The 27,210-nt window shown below is 35.1% G+C and overlaps 2 protein-coding genes across 2 annotated transcripts in view; one reads left to right on the forward strand and one right to left on the reverse strand.

Moving 5' to 3' along the window:
- LOC117331445 (gelsolin-like protein 2) overlaps nt 1-10,626 on the forward strand; it is a 55,626-nt gene extending 45,000 nt beyond the window's left edge. The window contains exons 11-14 of the mRNA XM_033890159.1: nt 64-167; nt 465-543; nt 4,620-4,715; nt 9,189-10,626. Of these exons, the coding sequence (XP_033746050.1) occupies nt 64-167; nt 465-543; nt 4,620-4,715; nt 9,189-9,284 (375 nt within the window). The 3' untranslated portion in view covers nt 9,285-10,626. The remainder of the gene's footprint in view (nt 1-63; nt 168-464; nt 544-4,619; nt 4,716-9,188) is intronic.
- Nucleotides 10,627-18,299: 7,673 nt separating this feature from the next.
- The window catches only part of LOC117331018 (gelsolin-like protein 2), a 50,953-nt gene continuing 42,042 nt past the window's right edge, over nt 18,300-27,210 (reverse strand). The window contains exons 14-16 of the mRNA XM_033889611.1: nt 20,126-20,204; nt 19,455-19,550; nt 18,300-19,350 (exon numbers count right to left, since the gene is read on the reverse strand). Of these exons, the coding sequence (XP_033745502.1) occupies nt 19,249-19,350; nt 19,455-19,550; nt 20,126-20,204 (277 nt within the window). The 3' untranslated portion in view covers nt 18,300-19,248. The remainder of the gene's footprint in view (nt 19,351-19,454; nt 19,551-20,125; nt 20,205-27,210) is intronic.

Here is a 27,210-nt window from a genome sequence, read left to right on the forward strand (position 1 = left end):
TTTAACTAGTTAGATGGAGAAGAATGTTAGAAGGCACAGATTCAAATGGTATTTTCTATTCAGCATAGTGTCATCAGTGCCCTGAAAGCAGACCGTGATGAAGATGATGATGATGATGATGATGATGATGATGAAAAAGATGGTAGTGGATATCCAAAACTCTTCAGGTAAATGAATCGTTATTGAATTAAGTAGTTTAGATAAATGGAAATGTGCTCTTATATTTTTATGGGTTTTTGAGTTACCAGGCCTCTTTTGATACAAATTTTTTTTGTAAGATTTCTTAGTGAAAAAAACCCCTCCAGTTTGTGTAGTCTTGTATAAATTTTAACAAATTACACACTGTGGTTGTGAGTACTTCACGAACATGAATCCCATTTGTTTTAAAATCTCTTATGAAATAGATAACAATCCAGTGTTTATAAAAAAGAGTTGTATACATATATATTTGTTTGTTCACTCAGAATTTGTGATGAATCTGGCAACTTAGAGATGACTGAGCTCCCTTCTGAACAGATAACCGAAGAAACGCTTGATCGGAAGGTAAGATCATAGTAGTGCTGGAAATGATCAGAAAACAATTATGTATTGCTGTCATTGGTTAACCACTGACATCTAGTCACCCCTAAATCTAAGTCTGTGTTTGGTTTAATACAGACTTTAGTCACCCCTAAATCTAAGTCTGTGTCTGGTTTAAAACTGACTTTAGTCACCCCTAAATCTAAGTCTGTGTCTGGTGTAATACAGACTTTAGTCATTCCTCAATCTAAGTCTGTGTCTGGTTTAATACAGACTTTAGTCACCCCTAAATCTAAGTCTGTGTCTGGTTTAATACAGACATTAGTCACCCCTAAATCTAAGTCTGTGTCTGGTTTAATACAGACTTTAGTCACCCCTAAATCTAAGTGTGTGTCTGGTTTAGTACAGACTTTAGTCACCCCTAAATCTAAGTCTGTGTCTGGTTTAATACAGACTTTAGTCACCCCTAAATCTAAGTCTGTGTCTGGTTTAATACAGACTTTAGTCACCCCTAAATCTAAGTCTGTGTCTGGTTTAAGTACAGACTTTAGTCACCCTAAATCTAAGTCTGTGTTTGGTTTAATACAGACTTTAGTCACCCCTAAATCTAAGTCTGTGTCTGGTTTAATACAGACTTTAGTCACCCCTAAATCTAAGTCTGTGTCTGGTTTAATACAGACTTTAGTCACCCCTAAATCTAAGTCTGTGTCTGGTTTAGTACAGACTTTAGTCACCCCTAAATCTAAGTCTGTGTCTGGTTTAGTACAGACTTTAGTCACCCCTAAATCTAAGTCTGTGTGTGGTCCCAATACAGACTTTAGTCATTCCTAAATCTAAGTCTGTGTCTGGTTTAATACAGACTTTAGTCACCCCTAAATCTAAGTCTGTGTCTGGTTTAATACAGACTTTAGTCACCCCTAAATCTAAGTCTGTGTCTGGTTTAGTACAGACTTTAGTCACCCCTAAATCTAAGTCTGTCTGGTTTAATACAGACTTTAGTCACCCCTAAATCTAAGTCTGTGTCTGGTTTAATACAGACTTTAGTCACCCTAAATCTAAGTCTGTGTCTGGTTTAGTACAGACTTTAGTCACCCCTAAATCTAAGTCTGTGTCTGGTTTAGTACAGACTTTAGTCACCCCTAAATCTAAGTCTGTGTCTGGTTTAGTACAGACTTTAGTCACCCCTAAATCTAAATCTGTGTGTGGTCCCAATACAGACTTTAGTCATTCCTAAATCTAAGTCTGTGTCTGGTTTAATACAGACATTAGTCATTCCTAAATCTAAGTCTGTGTCTGGTTTAATACAGACTTTAGTCACCCTAAATCTAAGTCTGTGTCTGGTTTAATACAGACTTTAGTCACCCTAAATCTAAGTCTGTGTCTGGTTTAATACAGACTTTAGTCACCCCTAAATCTAAGTCTGTGTCTGGTTTAATACAGACTTTAGTCACCCCTAAATCTTAGCCCATCTCTGGTTTAATACAGACTTTAGTCATTCCTAAATCTAAGTCTGTGTCTGGTTTAATACAGACTTTAGTCACCCCTAAATCTGAGTCTGTGTCTGGTTTAATACAGACATTAGTCGCCCCTAAATCTAAGTCTGTGTCTGGTTTAATACAGACTTTAGTCACCCTAAATCTAAGTCTGTGTCTGGTTTAGTACAGACTTTAGTCACCCCTAAATCTAAGTCTGTGTCTGGTTTAATACAGACTTTAGTCACCCCTAAATCTAAGTCTGTGTCTGGTTTAATACAGACTTTAGTCACCCCTAAATCTAAGTCTGTGTCTGGTTTAATACAGACTTTAGTCATTCCTAAATCTAAGTCTGTGTCTGGTTTAATACAGACTTTAGTCACCCCTAAATCTAAGTCTGTGTCTGGTTTAATACAGACTTTAGTCACCCCTAAATCTAAGTCTGTGTCTGGTTTAATACAGACTTTAATCACCCCTAAATCTAAGTCTGTGTCTGGTTTAATACAGACTTTAGTCACCCCTAAATCTAAGTCTGTGTCTGGTTTAATACAGACTTTAGTCACCCCTAAATCTAAGTCTGTGTCTGGTTTAATACAGACTTTAATCACCCCTAAATCTAAGTCTGTGTCTGGTTTAATACAGACTTTAGTCACCCCTAAATCTAAGTCTGTGTCTGGTTTAATACAGACTTTAGTCATTCCTAAATCTGAGTCTGTGTCTGGTTTGATACAGACTTAAGTCATTCCTAAATCTAAGTCTGTGTCTGGTTTAATACAGACTTTAGTCACCCTTAAATCTAAGTCTGTTTCTGGTTTAATACAGACTTTAGTCACCCCTAAATCTAGGTATGTGTTTGGTTTAATACAGACTTTAGTCAACCCTAAATCTAAGTCTGTGTCATGTTTAATAGACTTTAGTCACCCCTAAATCTAAGTCTGTGTCTGGTTTAATACAGACTTTAGTCACCCCTAAATCTAAGTCTATGTCTGGTTTAATATAGACTTTAGTCATCCCTAAATCTAAGTCTGTGTCTGGTTTAATACAGACTTTAGTCACCCCTAAATCTAAGTCTGTGTCTGGTTTAATACAGACTTTAGTCACCCCTAAATCTAAGTCTGTGTCTGGTTTAATACAGACTTTAATCACCCCTAAATCTAAGTCTGTGTCTGGTTTAATACAGACTTTAGTCATTCCTAAATCTGAGTCTGTGTCTGGTTTAATACAGACTTAAGTCATTCCTAAATCTAAGTCTGTGTCTGGTTTAATACAGACTTTAGTCACCCTTAAATCTAAGTCTGTTTCTGGTTTAATACAGACTTTAGTCACCCCTAAATCTAGGTATGTGTTTGGTTTAATACAGACTTTAGTCACCCCTAAATCTAAGTCTATGTCTGGTTTAATATAGACTTTAGTCATTCCTAAATCTAAGTCTGTGTCTGGTTTAATACAGACTTTAGTCACTCCTAAATCTAAGTCTGTGTCTGGTTTAATACAGACTTTAGTCACCCTAAATCTAAGTCTGTGTCTGGTTTAATACAGACTTTAGTCACCCCTAAATCTGAGTCTGTGTCTGGTTTAATACAGACTTTAGTCACCCTAAATCTAAGTCTGTCTGGTTTAATACAGACTTTAGTCACCCTAAATCTAAGTCTGTCTGGTTTAATACAGACTTTAGTCACCCCTAAATCTAAGTCTGTGTCTGGTTTAGTACAGACTTTAGTCACCCTAAATCTAAGTCTGTGTCTGGTTTAATACAGACTTTAGTCACCCCTAAATCTTAGCCCATCTCTGGTTTAATACAGACTTTAGTCACCCCTAAATCTAAGTCTGTGTTTGGTTTAATACAGACTTTAGTCACCCCTAAATCTAAGTCTGTGTCATGTTTAATAGACTTTAGTCACTCCTACATCTAAGTCTGTCTGGTTTAATACAGACTTTAGTCACCCCTAAATCTAAGTCTGTGTCTGGTTTAATACAGACTTTAGTCACCCCTAAATCTTAGCCCATCTCTGGTTTAATACAGACTTTAGTCACCCCTAAATCTAAGTCTGTGTCTGGTTTAATACAGACTTTAGTCACCCCTAAATCTAAGTCTGTGTCATGTTTAATAGACTTTAGTCACCCCTAAATCTAAGTCTGTGTCTGGTTTAATAGACTTTAGTCACCCCTAAATCTAAGTCTGTGTCATGTTTAATAGACGTTAGTCACCCCTAAATCTAAGTCTGTGTCTGGTTTAATAGACTTTAGTCACCCCTAAATCTAAGTCTGTGTCATGTTTAATAGACGTTAGTCACCCCTAAATCTAAGTCTGTGTCTGGTTTAATACAGACTTTAGTCACCCCTAAATCTAAGTCTGTGTCTGGTTTAATACAGACTTTAGTCACCCCTAAATCTAAGTCTGTGTCTGGTTTAATAGACTTTAGTCACCCCTAAATCTAAGTCTGTGTCATGTTTAATAGACGTTAGTCACCCCTAAATCTAAGTCTGTGTCTGGTTTAATACAGACTTTAGTCACCCTAAATCTAAGTCTGTGTCATGTTTAATAGACTTTAGTCACCCCTAAATCTTAACCCATCTCTGGTGTATTCTCAAGGCATTGATGAGGATGAATTGTTTGTCATTTTGCAGGATGTTTATATTTTGGATACTGTGAAACATCTGTTTGTCTGGACTGGAAGAGATGCTTCCATTGATGAGAGAATGAATGCCATGCCGTATGCTCATGTGAGTTTAATTATACCCATAGTAAATAAAGGAGGGGATTATACCCCACTCAGTAAAGAGAGGGTTGGAATTATACCCCCACTCAGTAAAGAGAGGGTTGGAATTATAACCATAGTAAATAAAGGAGGGGATTATACCCCCACTCAGTAAAGAGAGGGTGGGAATTATAACCATAGTAAAGGAAGGAGGGGATTATACCCCCACTCAGTAAAGAGAGGGTGGGAATTATAACCATAGTAAATAAAGGAGGGAATTATACCCCCACTCAGTAAAGAGAGGGTTGGAATTATAACCATAGTAAAGGAAGGAGGAGATTATACCCCCACTCAGTAAAGAGAGGGTGGGAATTATACCCCCACTCAGTAAAGAGAGGGTGGGAATTATACCCCCACTCAGTAAAGAGAGGGTGGGAATTATAACCATAGTAAAGGAAGGAGGAGATTATACCCCCACTCAGTAAAGAGAGGGTGGGAATTATAACCATAGTAATGGAAGGAGGAGATTATACCCCCACTCAGTAAAGAGAGGGTGGGAATTATAACCATAGTAAATAAAGGAGGGAATTATACCCCCACTCAGTAAAGAGAGGGTGGGAATTATAACCATAGTAAAGGAAGGAGGAGATTATACCCCCACTCAGTAAAGAGAGGGTTGGAATTATACCCCCACTCAGTAAAGAGAGGGTGGGAATTATACCCCCACTCAGTAAAGAGAGGGTGGGAATTATAACCATAGTAAAGGAAGGAGGAGATTATACCCCCACTCAGTAAAGTGAGGGTGGGAATTATAACCATAGTAAATAAAGGAGGGGATTATACCCCCACTCAGTAAAGAGAGGGTGGGAATTATACCCCACTCAGTAAAGAGAGGGTTGGAATTATACCCCCACTCAGTAAAGAGAGGGTGGGAATTATAACCATAGTAAAGGAAGGAGGAGATTATACCCCCACTCAGTAAAGTGAGGGTGGGAATTATAACCATAGTAAAGGAAGGAGGAGATTATACCCCCACTCAGTAAAGAGAGGGTGGGAATTATAACCATAGTAAATAAAGGAGGGGATTATACCCCCACTCAGTAAAGAGAGGGTGGGAATTATAACTATAGTAAAGGAAGGAGGAGGAGATTATACCCCCACTCAGTAAAGTGAGGGTGGGAATTATAACTATAGTAAAGGAAGGAGGGAATTATACCCCCACTCAGTAAAGAGGGGGTTGGAATTATAACCATAGTAAATAAAGGAGGAGATTATACCCCCACTCAGTAAAGAGAGGGTGGGAATTATACCCCCACTCAGTAAAGAGAGGGTGGGAATTATAACCATAGTAAAGGAAGGAGGAGATTATACCCCCACTCAGTAAAGAGAGGGTGGGAATTATAACAATAGTAAAGGAAGGAGGGAATTATACCCCCACTCAGTAAAGAGAGGGTGGGAATTATAACCATAGTAAATAAAGGAGGAGATTATACCCCCACTCAGTAAAGAGAGGGTGGGAATTATACCCCCACTCAGTAAAGAGAGGGTGGGAATTATACCCCCACTCAGTAAAGAGAGGGTGGGAATTATAACCATAGTAAATAAAGGAGGGGATTATACCCCCACTCTGTAAAGAGAGGGTGGGAATTATAACCATAGTAAAGGAAGGAGGAGATTATACCCCCACTCAGTAAAGAGAGGGTGGGAATTATAACAATAGTAAAGGAAGGAGGAGATTATACCCCCACTCAGTAAAGAGAGGGTGGGAATTATAACCATAGTAAAGGAAGGAGGAGGAGATTATACCCCCACTCAGTAAAGAGAGGGTGGGAATTATAACCATAGTAAAGGAAGGAGGGGATTATACCCCCACTCAGTAAAGAGAGGGTGGGAATTATACCCCCACTCAGTAAAGAGAGGGTGGGAATTATAACCATAGTAAATAAAGGAGGGGATTATACCCCCACTCAGTAAAGAGAGGGTGGGAATTATAACCATAGTAAATAAAGGAGGAGATTATACCCCCACTCAGTAAAGAGAGGGTGGGAATTATACCCCCACTCAGTAAAGAGAGGGTGGGAATTATAACCATAGTAAAGGAAGGAGGGGATTATACCCCCACTCAGTAAAGAGAGGGTGGGAATTATACCCCCACTCAGTAAAGAGAGGGTGGGAATTATAACCATAGTAAATAAAGGAGGGGATTATACCCCCACTCAGTAAAGAGAGGGTGGGAATTATACCCCCACTCAGTAAAGAGAGGGTGGGAATTATAACCATAGTAAATAAAGGAGGAGATTATACCCCCACTCAGTAAAGAGAGGGTGGGAATTATAACCATAGTAAATAAAGGAGGGGATTATACCCCCACTCAGTAAAGAGAGGGTGGGAATTATACCCCCACTCAGTAAAGAGAGGGTGGGAATTATAACCATAGTAAATAAAGGAGGAGATTATACCCCCACTCAGTAAAGAGAGGGTGGGAATTATACCCCCACTCAGTAAAGAGAGGGTGGGAATTATACCCCCACTCAGTAAAGAGAGGGTGGGAATTATAACCATAGTAAATAAAGGAGGGGATTATACCCCCACTCAGTAAAGAGAGGGTGGGAATTATAACCATAGTAAAGGAAGGAGGAGATTATACCCCCACTCAGTAAAGAGAGGGTGGGAATTATACCCCCACTCAGTAAAGAGAGGGTTGGAATTATACCCCCACTCAGTAAAGAGAGGGTGGGAATTATACCCATAGTAAATAAAGGAGGGGATTATACCCCCACTCAGTAAAGAGAGGGTGGGAATTATAACCATAGTAAATAAAGGAGGGGATTATACCCCCACTCAGTAAAGAGAGGGTGGGAATTATAACCATAGTAAAGGAAGGAGGAGATTATACCCCCACTCACTAAAGAGAGGGTGAGAATTATACCCATAGTAAATAAAGGAGGGGATTATACCCCCACTCAGTAAAGAGAGGGTGGGAATTATAACCATAGTAAAGGAAGGAGGGGATTATACCCCCACTCAGTAAAGAGAGGGTGGGAATTATAACCATAGTAAAGGAAGGAGGAGGAGATTATACCCCCACTCAGTAAAGAGAGGGTGGGAATTATAACCATAGTAAAGGAAGGAGGAGATTATACCCCCACTCAGTAAAGAGGGGGTTGGAATTATAAGCATAGTAAATAAAGGAGGGGATTATACCCCCACTCAGTAAAGAGAGGGTGGGAATTATACCCATAGTAAAGGAAGGAGGAGATTATACCCCCACTCAGTAAAGAGAGGGTGGGAATTATAACCATAGTAAAGGAAGGAGGAGATTATACCCCCACTCAGTGAAGAGAGGGTTGGAATTATACCCATATTAAATAAAGGAGGGGATTATACCCCCACTCAGTAAAGAGAGGGTGGGATTTATACCCATAGTAAATAAAGGAGGGGATTATACCCCCATTCACTAAAGAGAGGGTGGGAATTATAACCATAGTAAAGGAAGGAGGAGATTATACCCCCACTCAGTAAAGAGAGGGTGGGAATTATAACCATAGTAAATAAAGGAGGGGATTATACTCCCACTCAGTAAAGTGAGGGGGAAGTGTTTTTGTCCCTTTCTTCAGTCGTTAACAAGTTTGTGTAGGAGATACATTGTAGCTCATGAACCCTAGAACAAACTATGGTCATATCATTACAATATAGAATACGGTAAAGCTCTACCACTTATTGAAGTTGGTTATCACGGTTAAGGGGTCAAAGGTCAATCCCATAAGACCAATTCTGACACTGATAGGGTTAAAAATTCCCATAAGACCACTTCTGACACTGTAGCTTGTGAATACATCAAAGTATTATAACATCAAATTCTGCTCCTGAATAAATTGTGGTGATCTTGTCACTGTTAAGGGGTCATAAGTCAAACTTAAGGTTTTTGGTGTAGGTTTTTAAAAATCTGTTGGCTCAATAGAATTACTACATAAATACAGTCATTAGAGGGGTGGATATTATCATATGACAATATTTAGACTTTTGAAAATATGTTATGATCATATGGACAATATTCTTTCATTTGAATTTTTTTTTTCATGTGAAATTCACACGATTTTGTCAAGTGAAATTCACATGAGTTTTTCACGTGAATTTCACGTGAATCTTTTTTTCACGTGAAATTCACATGAAATTTTTTACGTGGAATTCACAATTAAAAAAATCACTTGAAATTCCTGTGAATTTCACTTTTTTGCCCTTTTCACGAGAAATGCATGTAAAAATTTTCGCGTGAATTTCACGTGAAGGAATATTGCCTGTGTATATAAGTGATTGTGTTTTCATTTGGTATTGAGATTATATGTCCTGATAGGTTCTAAAACATCAATAAAACCAATTTTAAAATGGCTGTGGCAGGTCTGAGGTCGCCGAATACCTCTTTTGTCAGTCTGGATTTACTTATGTTTTTAACTCTTCCCTGGTAATTCAGTGTTTATCTGTTTTTGTTTATTTTCAGAGATACCTGATGAAGTCTACACACCCTGTTATCCCAATCACATGTGTGAAGGACGGGTTAAGACCGAACAAGGAATTTGAGGCTTTCTTAAAATAAATCCAGTTACCTTGGAGAATCCTCGGAGGAGAGGCCACTCCACAGGAAGTTACCGTAGAGAATCCTCGGAGGAGAGGCCACTCCACAGGAAGTTATCGTGGAGAATCCTGGCAGGAGTGGCCACTCCACAGGAAGTTATCGTGGAGAATCCTTGGAGGAGAGGCCACATGCTGCATTTAAATACTTTGCAATAGAGTAACTTAACACTACCCATAATCTAATAACATGTTCCGTGAGAAGTTCACATGTGTCCAGATTTTGGACAACTATGCTGTTTACTGAAGAGCTGAATAAAATTAGAATTTAAAAAAATTGAAGTTTAATTAGGCGCATATTGAATGAAGAATGAACATTGCTAGTGCTGGTCATTTAGAGAGCTGTATAATTACCTATTGTTTAGTGTCCGACAACAATGATGGTTTTGGTATACAGAGAAACATTAGAGGGATTGTCGTAGTTATTTCTATCTTTGTTTACCAAACACCTTTTTTATACACACACTTTATTAACATTATATTATATAATTGTATTGAAATTTACACATAACTTGTCTCTTGTTTCCTAAATTATTCCAATATCACTCATTGGATATAACATTTATTACCTTTTTATGTTGTTACATTTGTGGACCAAGTTTAGTTATTTCTTATGTAGACATAAATTATATGTACATGTAGTGGCAAACTACTAATCAACCCTGGTTTAAGTTCTATTTAACAACACAAAGACTTTGTTGGCTAATTTATTACTTTCTTACATACAGGTACTTTGGTTTGAAATTGTTTTGAATTGATTGACAGTTGAGTGTTTAAATTGATTTGAAGTCTTCTTCATGGTCCAGAGTTCAATAAAACAACAATATTACTACATGTTTGTACTAATTATTAATTTACCTTAATGTCAAATATGTTTTGGAAACCCACTGCTGTTAAATTGGACACTGAAATTAGTGATCATCAGACATTATGATCGTATGTAAATATTCTGAACATTTCTGTAGACCAAACCACTAGAGAATGCCAGTGTTATCTACACATGCTGCTTAATGTACCTACGCATTTGTTTTTGCCACATGCCAACCATTTTGAAGATATCAAACAATTCATTTGAATCTGAAATCATTTTCAGCATTATCAAAATGAGATTGACCAGTGAGTCATTTTTCTGGTTTTTGCTAATTTGTTATTTTGTTTTGGCATTTGGTGCAATCCTGTTGAAGCTGCGGTGTATTTGAGTCTCATTTCGCCAGTCCTGTATTTTGGTTTTTACCTGCTCTATAGTCTTCCTAGTTTTGTATTTCTGTTGTAGCCACCTACAAATAAATAGTGCCTTGTACACCAAGTCTCTGTCCTTCTGTTTTTGTTATCAGTGTGAATTCAGTTCAAACAATGATCAATATAAATTCATATTTACATACATTTGTATAATGATTTGAGTTGGAAAACAGGCTTGGGGCTTACAGAACGCCTTTCTGAAGTACATTGAAAGGCAAATGAATCTTCGGAACTGGTAACACCTTTTTAGCCCACCATCATCAGATGGTGGGCTATTCAAATCGCCCTGCGTCCGTGGTCCGTCGTCCGTCCGTCCCTCCCTCCGTCCGTCCGTCCGTCCGTAAACAATTCTTGTTATCGCTAATCCTCAGAAAGTACTGAAGGGATCGTTCTCAAATTTCATATGTAGGTTCCCCTTGGTGCCTAGTTATGCATATTGCATTTTGAGACCAATCGGAAAACAACATGGCCGACAGGCAGCCATCTTGGATTTTGACAATTGAAGTTCGTTATCGCTATTTCTAAGAAAGTACAGAAGGGATTTTTCTCAAATTTCATATGTAGGTTCCCCTTGGTGCCTAGTTATGCATATTGCATTTTGAGACCAATCGGAAAACAACATGGCCGCCAGGCAGCCATCTTGGATTCTGACAATTGAAGTTTGTTATCGCTATTTCTCAGAAAGTACTGAAGGGATCTTTCTCAAATTTCATTCGTAGGTTCCCCTTGGTGCCTAGTTATGCATATTGCATTTTGAGACCAATCGGAAAACAACATGGCCGACAGGCAGCCATCTTGGATTTTGACAATTGAAGTTCGTTATCGCTATTTCTGAGAAAGTTACTGAAGGGATCTTTCTCAAATTTCATATGTAGGTTCCCCTTGGTGCCAAGTTATGCATATTGCATTTTGAGACCAATCGGTAAGCAACATGGCCGACAGGCAGCCATCTTGGATTTTGACAATTGAAGTTTGTTATCGCTATTTCTCAGAAAGTACTGAAGGGATCTTTCTCAAATTTCACATGTAGGTTCCCCTTGGTGCCTAGTTATGCATATTGCATTTTGAGACCAATCGGAAAACAACATGGCCGACAGGCAGCCATCTTGGATTTTGACAATTGATGTTTGTTATCGCTATTTCTCAGAAAGTAATGAAGGGATCTTTCCCAAATGTCATATGTAGGTTCCCCTTGGTGCCTAGTTATGCATATTGTATTTTGAGACCAATCGGAAAACAACATGGCCAACAGGCAGCCATCTTGGATTTTGACAATTGAAGTTTGTTATCGCTATTTCTCAGAAAGTACTGAAGGGATCTTTCTCAAATTTTACATGTAGGTTCCCCTTGGTGCCTAGTTATGCATATTGCATTTTGAGACCAATTGGAAAACAACATGGCCGACAGGCAGCCATCTTGGATTTTGACAATTGAAGTTTGTTATCGCTATTTCTCAGAAAGTACTGAAGGGATCTTTCTCAAATTTCACATGTATGTTCCCCTTGGTGCCTAGTTATGCATATTGCATTTTGAGACCAATCGGAAAACAACATGATCGACAGGCAGCCATCTTGGATATTGATAATTGAAGTTTGTTATCGCTATTTCTCAGAAAGTACTGAAGGGATCTTTCCCAAATTTTATATGTAGGTTCCCCTCGGGGACATTTTGAGACCAATCAGAAAACAACATGGCCGACAGGCAGCCATCTTGGATTTTGACAATTGAAGTTTGTTATCGCTATTTCTGAGAAAGTACTGAAGGGATCTTTCTCAAATTTCATATGTAGATTCTCCTTGCTGCCTAGTTATGCATATTGCATTTGAGACCAATCGGAAAACAACATGGTCGACAGGCAGCCATCTTGGATTTTGACAATTGAAGTTTGTTATCGCTATTTCTCAGAAAGCACTGAAGGGATCTTTCTCAAATTTCATATGTAGGTTTTCTTGGTGCGTAGTTATGCATATTGCATTTTGAGACCAATCGGAAAACAACATGGCCAACAGGCAGCCATCTTGGATATTGACAATTGAAGTTTGTTATCGCTATTTCTCAGAAAGTACTGAAGGAATCTTCCTCAAATTTCATATGTAGGTTTCCCTCAGTGCCTAGTTATGCATATTGGGACCAATCCGAAAACAACATGGCCGACAGACAGCCATTATCGCTAAATCTTAAATTCTATATATAATAGGTTCCCCTGGTTTGAAAAGTACTAGCTATAGAGGGCTGTTTCTGAATTTACACAGATTAGTAAGACTTAGAGGAAGGGAAAAGTAGAGAAAAGATCAATCTGACATGGAACCTATAAAGATCATTCAATGGTGGGCGCCAAGATCCCTCTGGGATCTCTTGTTCAATATGGAATGAATAATGATAAAGTTTAATAATTAACATATACATGTACATGTACATATATTTACCATTGTATGGCACTGCCACTATATAACCCTACCAATTCAGTTGCGAGTTCACCAGCCTATGAACTGCCAACTGAAATTTGAATTTGAAAATTTCAAAAAAAAATCGCACGACCAATAAAAAATCGCAGATGGTAAATATAAGCATTGAACGGCTTTCAGTTGGCATTCATATTGACTATGAAAGCCGTTCAATGCTTAAATGAAGAATAGAATTGATTGTAGACAAGATTTGTGATGCTTGTTAATGTTACCTTACAGAGTACAAATATACAATTCCACAATAATTTCTATATTTAAAACAATTGGTACAAACAATTAACTAAACAATTTACTTAGTTTTGTATCGTTTTGGACCATCAAAGTACTTCCTTGTTTATTGTTTGGAGTAAACATTTCCCAGTAAAAGTGTTTTTTTTTCTGTAACAGTGATATATAACAACATACTTTCAGGTATTTTGTTTTTGGTATAACTATCACAAGTTAAAGATGATGGGTACTTACATCTGGTCTACAGTTATATGTAGGACTTCCCTCTAAATTTCTTATGTACAAGTATTGTCTACTTCCAGTGTTAAGATGTTGAGAGATTAAAACTTGTGTTAAAAGACGGAGAGATAAATACTCCTGTGTATTTTGTAGAAGGAAATAGATGGAATTTCAAAAATATCTACAGGTTATGCATTCCGTAATGGTAGGAGTAGGAGGGCTGATTGATAAGTTGTGAGCCCCATATTGAAGGATTTGAATTTTGCAGGACATATTGTATTAATTTTCAACATAGCCCCCTTCAGTATCTAAACACGTTGCCAGCGGTGTTTAAGGGTCTCAATGCCACTTTTATAGAACTCCTTTTCTTGGTTGTTCAGTAAGTCATCCACTCCATGTTAGGGTTAGGGTGCCTGAAGTAGCTGTTTTTAGCTCGTCTCTTCGAAGAAGAGTGAGAGCTTATGTTGTCACTCCGGCGTCGGCGTCGGCGTTGGTTTTCCAAATGTTAAATTTTTGGTGCCAGTGTTGAAAGGCATAGTAATTTATGGTAATATGGTCCCTGTGGGGGTCAAACTATCCCCTGCCGGAGTTAAACTAAATGATTTTTTGGAAAAAAAAAACAGATTTTTGAAAATTGTTGGACTTAGAAAAATTTTGCGTTAAGTTTTTGGTGCGAGTGTTGAAAAGTATTAATACATCACTTTATAATTGTACTAGGGTGCTGATAATTGGCAATAGAGTCCCTCTGGGGTTAGACTATCCCCTGCCAGAGTTAAACTAAAAGATTTTTTTTTTTTAAACTAGAATTTTCAAATTTTTGGGCTTAAAATATTTCTGCGTTAAGTTTTTGGTGCGAGTGTTGAAAGGTATTAATACATCACTTTATAATTGTACTAGGGTGCTGATAATTGGCAATAGAGTCCCTCTGGGGTTAGACTATCCCCTGCCAGAGTTAAACTAAAAGATTTTTTTTTTTTTTAAACTAGAATTTTCAAATTTTTGGACTTAAAATATTTCTGCGTTAAGTTTTTGGTGCGAGTGTTGAAAGGTATTAATACATCACTTTATAATTGTACTAGGGTGCTGATAATTGGCAATAGAGTCCCTCTGGGGTTAGACTATCCCCTACCAGAGTTGAACTAAAAGATTTTTTTTTTTTAAACTAGAATTTTCAAATTTTTGGACTAAGAATATTTCTGAGTTAAGTTTTTGGTGCGAGTGTTGAAAGGTATTAATACATCACTTTATAATTGTACTAGGGTGCTGATAATTGGCAATAGAGTCCCTCTGGGGTTAGACTATCCCCTGCCAGAGTTAAACTAAAAGATTTTTTTTTTTTTTAACTAGAATTTTCAAATTTTTGGACTAAGAATATTTCTGCGTTAAGTTTTTGGTGCGAGTGTTGAAAGGTATTAATACATCACTTTATAATTGTACTAGGGTGCTGATAATTGGCAATAGAGTCCCTCTGGGGTTAAACTATCCCCTGCCAGAGTTAAACTAAAAGATTTTTTTTGGAAAAAACTAGAATTTTCAAATTTTTGGACTTAGAATATTTCTGTGTTAAGTTTTTGGTGCAAGCGTTGAAAGGTATTAATAAATCACTTTATAATTGTACTAGGGTGCTGATAGTTAGTAATAAACTTACTCTTGGGTTAAACTATCCCCTGCCGGAGTTAAACTAAAAGGTTTTTTGGGGAAATAACCAGAATTATCAAATTTTTGGACTTAGAATATTTATGCGTTAAGTTTTTGGTGCAAGTGTTAAGAGGTTTTAATACATCACTATAATTGTACAAGGATGCTGATATTTGGCAATAGAGTCCCTAGAGAGTAAGACAATCCCTTCCTGGAGTAAAACTTCAAAAAGAAATTGGATTTTTTCTTTTTAAATCTGTGTTTTTTTTTGTTTTTAAATCTTTGGACTTTGTGTTAAGTTTATATTGTGAGTGTTGAAAGGCATATTAATACATGGTATTAGGTTCCCTGTGGGGGTTAAACTATCCCTTTCCTGAGTTAAACTGAAATATTTTTTTGAGGAAAAAACACATTTAAAAAAAAAAATTTCGTGCAAATGTTGAAAGCTTTTTAACACATCACTTTATTATTGTACTAGGGTGCTGATATTTGGTGAAAGAGTCCCTATGGAGTTACACTATCCTTTCTTGGGGTGAAACTGAATATAAAACAATATGAAAACGTCACAATAGACAATTTATACCGGGCCACCTTTTTCAAGGGAGATAACTCTCATTAGGATATGTTGTCAAAAAATTGAAGAAATATGTCCAAAAGCAATTACATTTGTGTTTAATATCTTCATTTAATCTACAACAGCATAGGTTGTCTCCAAAATGTTTTCAATAAATAATTTATATATATATTTATAAATTGGTATGGTTTTGAAAATTGCATGAATTCACAAAACATAATCTGATCAAGTAAACAATATAAATATTATTAATGCAATTTGCGAAACCATTCCAATTAATATATTTTAATTATTTATTGACAAACATTTGCGAGACGAGCTATGCTGTTCTCCAACAGCTCTTGTTAGTTTTGGAAATAGATGAAAGTCTGATGGAGCAAGATCAGGTACATAAGGCGGATTTTGAATCAATTTAAAGCCACAATCGTTAATGGCGACAATGGCAATGAAAGACTTTTTTACCCTAACCATAACCGATTTTGTCAATTTTGCGAAAACCGCTTGTCTTGTTTACTTTAGAGTGTTACATCGTCGACATAAACTAACCAAATGAGACCAGTCCTTGGGACACGGCCCTATATAGTCGGAGAATAGTAGGACTCAAAAAGAACATGCTTGAGTACCTCCTCAATACGAGACTCCAACTTGATTCTAAAGGGGGTACCTTTAGTCGCCTCCTTCAGATCATGTCCCTTCTACGATGTCCCCTTAGTAGGATGTACAGAAGAAAAACCCGTGGTCCTTAAGTCGCCTCCTTCTGATCATGTCCCTTCGATGTCCCCTTAGTAGGATGTACAGAAGAAAACCTGTGGTCCTTAAGTCGCCTCCTCCTGATGATCTCCCTTTGGTGTCCCCTTAGTAGGATGTACAGAAGAAAACCTGTGGTCCTTAAGTCGCCGCCTCCTGATGATCTCCCTTTGGTGTCCCCTTAATAGGATGTACAGAAGAAAACCTGTGATCCTTAAGTCGCCTCCTGATCATCTCCCTTCGATGTCCCCTTAGTAGCAACAGAAGAAAACTTTTGTTTCTGAAGGGGCTATCTTTACTCACCTCTTTGGCTACCAGTAAATATTGGGTTCTTTAATGTCCCTTCGCAGCAGACTTCAGAGAAATCGGTCGACCCACAAGTTACGACATGCAGGTAAATTTGTAAGTATAATCTAGCCTTAAATACAAACATCAATAGAATAGAAAATTGGTCCAACTTCGAACGTGGTTCTGTACGTATCCACTTCACTGGACAAAGGAAATAGACATTGTCGAAAGTACATGTTCGCACACACAGTTTATCTTTCCAAATACTAGTAACTTCCAGAAGAAAAATGTGTCATCTTTCTGGACATTTCTTTATTTCATACAGTTTCGTTGATACTTCAGACATCATCGGTTCATGTTTGAAATATTGGGTGTTGTGCCAAAAAATCTCCTTTTTATGTCACCTGTGACGAAGTTTCAATTGACCTATTGCGATCGTCTTTTGTCCGTCGTCGTACGTCGCAAACAAGTAACATTTTAACTTCTCAATAACCAACATGCCCAGGGACCTGCTATTAGGTCTATGGCATGCTGGGATAAAGGGCTACAAATTCTGTTCAAATGGATGACCTGACCTTCATTTAAGGTCACCGGGGTTAATATATGCTAAAATCTCTAAACAACTTCTTCTTGATAACCATGAGGCCCAGAGACCTGATATTGTGTTTGTAGCATACTTGGATGAAGGTCTGCCAAATTTGTTCAAATGAATGACCTCTACCTATTTTCAAGGTGACAGGAGTCAAACATGCTAAACCCTTTAAATGACGTCTTAATAACCTAGAGGCCTGATATTGAGTGTGTAGCACGCTAGAATGAAGGGCTAAAATTCTGTTTAATGGATGATCTTGACCTTCATTTAAGGTCACAAGGGTAAACTATGCTAAAACCTTTAAATTACTTCTTGATAACCAAGTGGCCCAGACATCTGATATTAGGTCTGTGGCATGCTTGGATAAAGGGCTACAAAGATTATTCAAACGGATGACCTTGATCTTTATTCAGGGTCACAAGGGTCAAATATGTTAAAATCTTTAAACGACCTTCAATAAGCTCCGAGACCTGATATTGGGTTTATAGTGTGCTGGGATGAAGGGCTATCAAGTTTGTTCAAATGAATGACCTTTACCTATATTCAAGGTGACAGGGGTCAAACATGCTAAAAGCTTTAAATGACTTCTTTTTGATAACCAAGAGGCCCAGAGGGGCATATAATGATGAAGGGCTACAATTCTGTTCCCATGAATGCTGATCTTTGCCTTCATTCAATATCGGGGAGAGGGGTTGAATACGCTGAAATTAAAGACTTTAAACACCGCAGGTGACCGTTTAGGCCTCCTGTCTTATCAAACGATTGACATTTTCAGGAAATACGGTTATGTTTCACAGATGACCATACTTAATGATAACCGCACTACTTTCACTTTTTAAAATTTTACACAGAAAATGTTCCACACTGAAAATGCCCTGATTAAATACCTTTCAATGTCGTCGTTTACTACCCCACATGCGCATTAAGTATACTATACCGTATAGGTCAGTATTATCCGCATAATGAACAAAATAAACATACACATTTGAAGATTTGCTCGTTTTATTTGTAATATGCAGTAAAAACACTTGTATTAGATACTGGCCGTAGTATGCGTACGAATACGAAGAAAGAGAAGTGTTTGGAAATTTGAGTTAGATCGTGTAGATAAGCCATGTACAATAAAATGTCACTCTAGTTAGGTTCAACGTTCATGACGTTAAATCTATAGGTCCGTATAAGGTACATACTTTAAAATTTAACGCAAATATCTATACGTCACGTAATAGTTTCTACCGGGGCCCAATGATGTCTGCTCGGTTTGTAATTAGCCATGACCATTAAGACCAATGGATTATACGTCTGGATTTACTGTTAAACGTACATGGTCCATGATAGTTCCTACCGGGGCCACTGATGTCTGCTCGGTTTATAATTAGCCATGACCATTAAGACCAATGGATTATAGCCTGGATTTACTGTTAAACGTATATGGTCCATGATAGTTCCTCACAAATCATCGTCTGTTTTCATTCATATAACTAAATAATTTCTAATCAAAACGTTTCTTTTATCTTGAATATTTCGCGAGAATGCGATTTTTGTTAGTTTAAAATCGGTATGCAATTGTTTTCGGTACAATTATAATAAGTTGATGGGAAAACAATTTCCAATGTCTTCTTAATTACGATCATGACTGTGAAAACAAAAAAAATGCAAGGTGTTTTCCTAATTCATTTGTTTACCGTGAGAGTTGTCTCTCTGAAAACCGGACATATATATAACTACCCAATGTGTTATAAACTCTTCGAACTCATGTCTCGACAAGAAATCATACCCGGTATATGGAGTGTATCGTCACTCGAAGAGAAATGTGGATATGTACATGACAATACTAGACTTCAGTAATGATATTGAGTTAAAGTTCACAGTACGGAGTCCATCCAACAGAGTTTATTACTACATGTAGTTATTATGCTACTGAACTGAACCAACTCCTCTAGGCCGCCAAGGCGGAAGTGAAGTTGAAGGCAGCGTCGATGGCTTGCTCTAAGATACAGCTGATAGGGCTGAGCGGGTGGTCCGTTTGCATCAGGTACGTCTGTGGGAATCAAACGAACGGGTGTGTAATTCGTTTTCAAAAATATCAACACAATATCTACAGAAACTAAGATTTGGTGCTGATTTAAATCAATTAATACTCACGTGTGCGTACGTCATCGCGAATTTGCTTTCGTTGATTGACGTGTCCTTCCCGATGAAGACGAACACTTCCGTTTTTGTATCGAATATAAACACGTCCTAGAAAACAAATAAAGTAGTAATGAAAATTATTCAGTAGTATCAAATAGTCATGTAAAATAACCTGAATATATTAACAATAGTATTGGAAACCATTAAGTACATCTATAGTTTCAAATACTCATGTAAAACAAAACGAATATATTAACAATATATTGGACATTCTTACAGTATTAAACATGTCAAAGAATAAATACAATGGAACGACAAAAACTATTAATTAAATGATATAAAACAAAAATGATTACTCAAAAAACATCATTCAAACTCGAAGTTGAGAGAAATATATAAACGTTCTGTAAATGACACAATACTTGTAGAAAGGTCAGTGCTGATGTTATTTACGAAGGAAACCAATTGTCATTTCAATACACATTGGACCACTAAGGTAAACAAACAGTGTTTTGTTACTATTGTCTTTGGTTCATATTCCAAACGGAGAGGGAAGACAAACGGAGAGGGAAGACAAGCGGAGAGGAAGACAAACGGAGAGACAACAGCTTACAGATAACGTATAGATACCGACAGAGGCAATATACCGATTGTATTCAAGAAAAGAATCCAAACATTGTCACCTTTCCATCAAAATCCTTGAGTGTGACCGACCCCGTCTTCTCCAAACTGAAGGACATCGTACCGCTCTCGTCCGATAACCTGTAATGATGTCAATAGTACCGGTATATATAATGGTACCACTCTCGTCCGATAACCTGTAATGGTGTCAATAGTACCGGTACATATAATGGTACCACTCTCGTCCGATAACCTGTAATGGTGTCAATAGTACCGGTACATATAATGGTACCACTCTCGTCCGATAACCTGTAATGGTGTCAATAGTACCGGTATACATAATGGTACCACTCTCGTCCGATAACCTGTAATGGTGTCAATAGTACCGGTACATATAATGGTACCACTCTCGTCCGATAACCTGTAATGGTGTCAATAGTACCGGTACATATAATGGTACCACTCTCGTCCGATAACCTGTAATGGTGTCAATAGTACCGGTACATATAATGGTACCACTCTCGTCCGATAACCTGTAATGGTGTCAATAGTACCGGTACATATAATGGTACCACTCTCGTCCGATAACCTGTAATGATGTCAATAGTACCGGTACATATAATGGTACCACTCTCGTCCGATAACCTGTAATGGTGTCAATAGTACCGGTATATATAATGGTACCACTCTCGTCCGATAACCTGTAATGATGTCAATAGTACCGGTATATATAATGGTACCACTCTCGTCCGATAACCTGTAATGGTGTCAATAGTACCGGTACATATAATGGTACCACTCTCGTCCGATAACCTGTAATGATGTCAATAGTACCGGTATATATAATGGTACCACTCTCGTCCGATAACCTGTAATGGTGTCAATAGTACCGGTATATATAATGGTACCACTCTCGTCCGATAACCTGTAATGGTGTCAATAGTACCGGTACATATAATGGTACCACTCTCGTCCGATAACCTGTAATGGTGTCAATAGTACCGGTACATATAATGGTACCACTCTCGTCCGATAACCTGTAATGGTGTCAATAGTACCGGTACATATAATGGTACCACTCTCGTCCGATAACCTGTAATGGTGTCAATAGTACCGGTACATATAATGGTACCACTCTCGTCCGATAACCTGTAATGGTGTCAATAGTACCGGTACATATAATGGTACCACTCTCGTCAGATAACCTGTAATATCGTACCACTCTCGTCCGATAACCTGTAATGATGTCAATAGTACCGGTATATATAATGGTACCACTCTCGTCCGATAACCTGTTATGGTGTCAATAGTACCGGTATATATAATGGTACCACTCTCGTCCGATAACCTGTAATGGTGTCAATAGTACCGGTACATATAATGGTACCACTCTCGTCCGATAACCTGTAATGGTGTCAATAGTACCGGTATATATAATTGTACCACTCTCGTCAGATAACCTGTTATGGTGTCAATAGTACCGGTATATATAATGGTACCACTCTCGTCCGATAACCTGTAATGGTGTCAATAGTACCGGTATATATAATGGTACCACTCTCGTCCGATAACCTGTTATGGTGTCAATAGTACCGGTATATATAATGGTACCACTCTCGTCCGATAACCTGTAATGGTGTCAATAGTACCGGTACATATAATGGTACCACTCTCGTCCGATAACCTGTAATGGTGTCAATAGTACCGGTATATATAATGGTACCACTCTCGTCCGATAACCTGTAATGGTGTCAATAGTACCGGTACATATAATGGTACCACTCTCGTCCGATAACCTGTTATGATATCAATAGTACCCGAAAACTAACATTTCGGGCCAATAGAAATTAACAAAGACTCCATAAATGTATGCATTATTAAGACTCTATAACATTATGTATTATCACATTACCTAAGACTCTATATCATTATGTATTATAACATTACCTAAGACTCTATTATTACATTACCTAAGACTCTATAACATTATGTATTATCACATTACCTGGACTCTATAACATTATGTATTATTACATTACCTAAGACTCTATATCATTATGTATTATAACATTACCTAAGACTCTATTATTACATTACCTAAGACTCTATAACATTATGTATTATCACATTACCTGGACTCTATAACATTATGTATTATCACATTACCTAAGACTCTATATCATTATGTATTATAACATTACCTAAGACTCTATTATTACATTACCTAAGACTCTATATCATTATGTATTATTACATTACCTAAGACTCTATAACATTATGTAGTATTACATTACCTAAGACTCTATATCATTATGTATTATTACATTACCTAAGACTCTATAACATTATGTATTATTACATTACCTATGACTCTATAACATTATGTATTATTACATTACCTAAGACTCTATAACATTATGTATTATATTACGTAAGACTCTATAACATTGTGTATTACATTACCTAAGACTCTATGACATTATGTATTATTACATTACCTAAGACTCTATAACATTATGTATTATAACATTACCTAAGACTCTATATCATTATGTATTATAACATTACCTAATACTCTATATCATTATGTATTATTACATTACCTAAGACTCTATAACATTATGTATTATTACATTACCTAAGACTCTATATCATTATGTATTATTACATTACCTAAGACTCTATGACATTATGTATTATTACATTACCTAAGACTCTATAACATTATGTAGTATTACATTACCTAAGACTCTATATCATTATGTATTATTACATTACCTAAGACTCTATAACATTATGTATTATTACATTACCTAAGACTCTATAACATTATGTATTATATTACGTAAGACTCTATAACATTGTGTATTACATTACCTAAGACTCTATATCATTATGTATTATAACATTACCTAATACTCTATATCATTATGTATTATTACATTACCTAAGACTCTATAACATTATGTATTATTACATTACCTAAGACTCTATATCATTATGTATTATAACATTACCTAATACTCTATAACATTATGTATTATAACATTACCTAAGACTCTATATCATTATGTATTATTACATTACCTAATACTCTATAACATTATGTATTATAACATTACCTAAGACTCTATAACATTATGTATTATTACATTACCTAAGACTCTATATCATTATGTATTATTACATTACCTAAGACTCTATATCATTATGTATTATTACATTACCTAAGACTCTATATCATTATGTATTATTACATTACCTAAGACTCTATAACATTATGTATTATATTACGTAAGACTCTATAACATTGTGTATTATTACATTACCTAAGACTCTATAACATTATGTATTATCACATTACCTAAGACTCTATAACATTATGTATTATTACATTACCTAAGACTCTATAACATTGTGTATTATAACATTACCTAAGACACTATAACATGATGTATTATTACATTACCTAAGACTTTATAACATTATATATTATATTACGTAAGACTCTATAACATTGTGTATTATTACATTACCTAAGACTCTATATCATTATGTATTATTACATTACCTAAGACTCTATAACATTATGTATCATTATATTACCTAAGACTCTATATCATTATGTATTATTACATTACCTAAGACTCTATAATATTATGTATTATTACATTACCTATGACTCTATAACATTATGTAGTATTACATTACCTAAGACTCTATATCATTATGTATTATTACATTACCTAAGACTCTATAACATTATGTATTATTACATTACCTAAGACTCTATATCATTATGTATTATTACATTACCTAAGACTCTATATCATTATGTAGTATTACATTACCTAAGACTCTATAACATTATGTATTATAACATTACCTGAGACTCTATAACATTATGTATTATTACATTACCTATGACTCTATATCATTATGTATTATAACATTACCTAAGACTCTATAACATTGTGTATTACATTACCTAAGACTCTATGACATTATGTATTATTACATCACCTAAGACTCTATATCATTATGTATTATATTACGTAAGACTCTATGACATTATGTATTGTTACATCACCTAAGACTCTATAACATTATGTATTATATTACGTAAGACTCTATAACATTGTGTATTACATTACCTAAGACTCTATATCATTATGTATTATAACATTACCTAATACTCTATATCATTATGTATTATTACATTACCTAAGACTCTATAACATTATGTATTATTACATTACCTAAGACTCTATATCATTATGTATTATAACATTACCTAATACTCTATAACATTATGTATTATAACATTACCTAAGACTCTATATCATTATGTATTATTACATTACCTAAGACTCTATAACATTATGTATTATTACATTACCTAAGACTCTATATCATTATGTATTATTACATTACCTAAGACTCTATATCATTATGTAGTATTACATTACCTAAGACTCTATAACATTATGTATTATAACATTACCTGAGACTCTATAACATTATGTATTATTACATTACCTATGACTCTATAACATTATGTATTATTACATTACCTAAGACTCTATAACATTATGTATTATATTACGTAAGACTCTATAACATTGTGTATTACATTACCTAAGACTCTATGACATTATGTATTATTACATCACCTAAGACTCTATATCATTATGTATTATATTACGTAAGACTCTATGACATTATGTATTGTTACATTACCTAAGACTCTATAACATTGTGTATTACATTACCTAAGACTCTATATCATTATGTATTATAACATTACCTAATACTCTATATCATTATGTATTATTACATTACCTAAGACTCTATAACATTATGTATTATTACATTACCTAAGACTCTATATCATTATGTATTATAACATTACCTAATACTCTATAACATTATGTATTATAACATTACCTAAGACTCTATATCATTATGTATTATTACATTACCTAATACTCTATAACATTATGTATTATAACATTACCTAAGACTCTATAACATTATGTATTATTACATTACCTAAGACTCTATATCATTATGTATTATTACATTACCTAAGACTCTATATCATTATGTATTATTACATTACCTAAGACTCTATATCATTATGTATTATTACATTACCTAAGACTCTATAACATTATGTATTATATTACGTAAGACTCTATAACATTGTGTATTATTACATTACCTAAGACTCTATAACATTATGTATTATCACATTACCTAAGACTCTATATCATTATGTATTATTACATTACCTAAGACTCTATAACATTGTGTATTATAACATTACCTAAGACACTATAACATGATGTATTATTACATTACCTAAGACTTTATAACATTATATATTATATTACGTAAGACTCTATAACATTGTGTATTATTACATTACCTAAGACTCTATATCATTATGTATTATTACATTACCTAAGACTCTATAACATTATGTATCATTATATTACCTAAGACTCTATATCATTATGTATTATTACATTACCTAAGACTCTATAATATTATGTATTATTACATTACCTATGACTCTATAACATTATGTAGTATTACATTACCTAAGACTCTATATCATTATGTATTATTACATTACCTAAGACTCTATAACATTATGTATTATTACATTACCTAAGACTCTATATCATTATGTATTATTACATTACCTAAGACTCTATATCATTATGTAGTATTACATTACCTAAGACTCTATAACATTATGTATTATAACATTACCTGAGACTCTATAACATTATGTATTATCACATTACCTAAGACTCTATAACATTATGTATTATAACATTACCTAAGACTCTATATCATTATGTATTATTACATTACCTAAGACTCTGTAACATTATGTATCATTATATTACCTAAGACTCTATAACATTATGTATTATCACATTACCTAAGACTCTATATCATTATGTATTATTACATTACCTAAGACTCTATAACATTATGTATTATTACATTACCTAAGACTCTATAACATTATGTATTATTACATTACCTAAGACTCTATATCATTATGTATTATTACATTACCTAAGACTCTATATCATTATGTAGTATTACATTACCTAAGACTCTATAACATTATGTATTATAACATTACCTGAGACTCTATAACATTATGTATTATTACATTACCTGAGACTCTATAACATTATGTATTATTACATTACCTGAGACTCTATAACATTATGTATTATCACATTACCTAAGACTCTATAACATTATGTATTATAACATTACCTAAGACTCTATATCATTATGTATTATTACATTACCTAAGACTCTGTAACATTATGTATCATTATATTACCTAAGACTCTATAACATTATGTATTATCACATTACCTGGACTCTATAACATTATGTATTATTACATTACCTAAGACTCTATATCATTATGTATTATTTCATTACCTAAGACTCTATAACATTATGTATTATTACATTACCTAAGACTCTATATCATTATGTATTATTACATTACCTAAGACTCTATATCATTATGTATTATTACATAACCTAAGACTCTATAACATTATGTATTATTACATTACCTAAGACTCTATATCATTATGTATTATTACATTACCTAAGACTCTATATCATTATGTAGTATTACATTACCTAAGACTCTATGACATTATGTATTATTACATTACCTAAGACTCTATAACATTATGTATTATTATATTACTTAAGACTCTTTAACATTGTGTATTATTACATTACCTAAGACTCTATGACATTATGTATTATTACATTACCTAAGACTCTATAACATTGTGTATTATTACATTACCTAAGACTCTTTAACATTATGTAGTATTACATTACCTAAGACTCTATAACATTATGTATTATCACATCACCTAAGACTCTATAACATTATGTATTATATTACGTAAGACTCTATAACATTGTGTATTATTACATTACCTAAGACTCTATAACATTATGTATTATTACATTACCTAAGACTCTATAACATTATGTATTATAACATTACCTGAGACTCTATAACATTATGTATTATCACATTACCTAAGACTCTATAACATTATGTATTATTACATTACCTAAG

Source organism: Pecten maximus, chromosome 7, assembly GCF_902652985.1.
Source record: "Pecten maximus chromosome 7, xPecMax1.1, whole genome shotgun sequence".
In the NCBI taxonomy this organism is placed as follows: domain Eukaryota; kingdom Metazoa; phylum Mollusca; class Bivalvia; order Pectinida; family Pectinidae; genus Pecten; species Pecten maximus.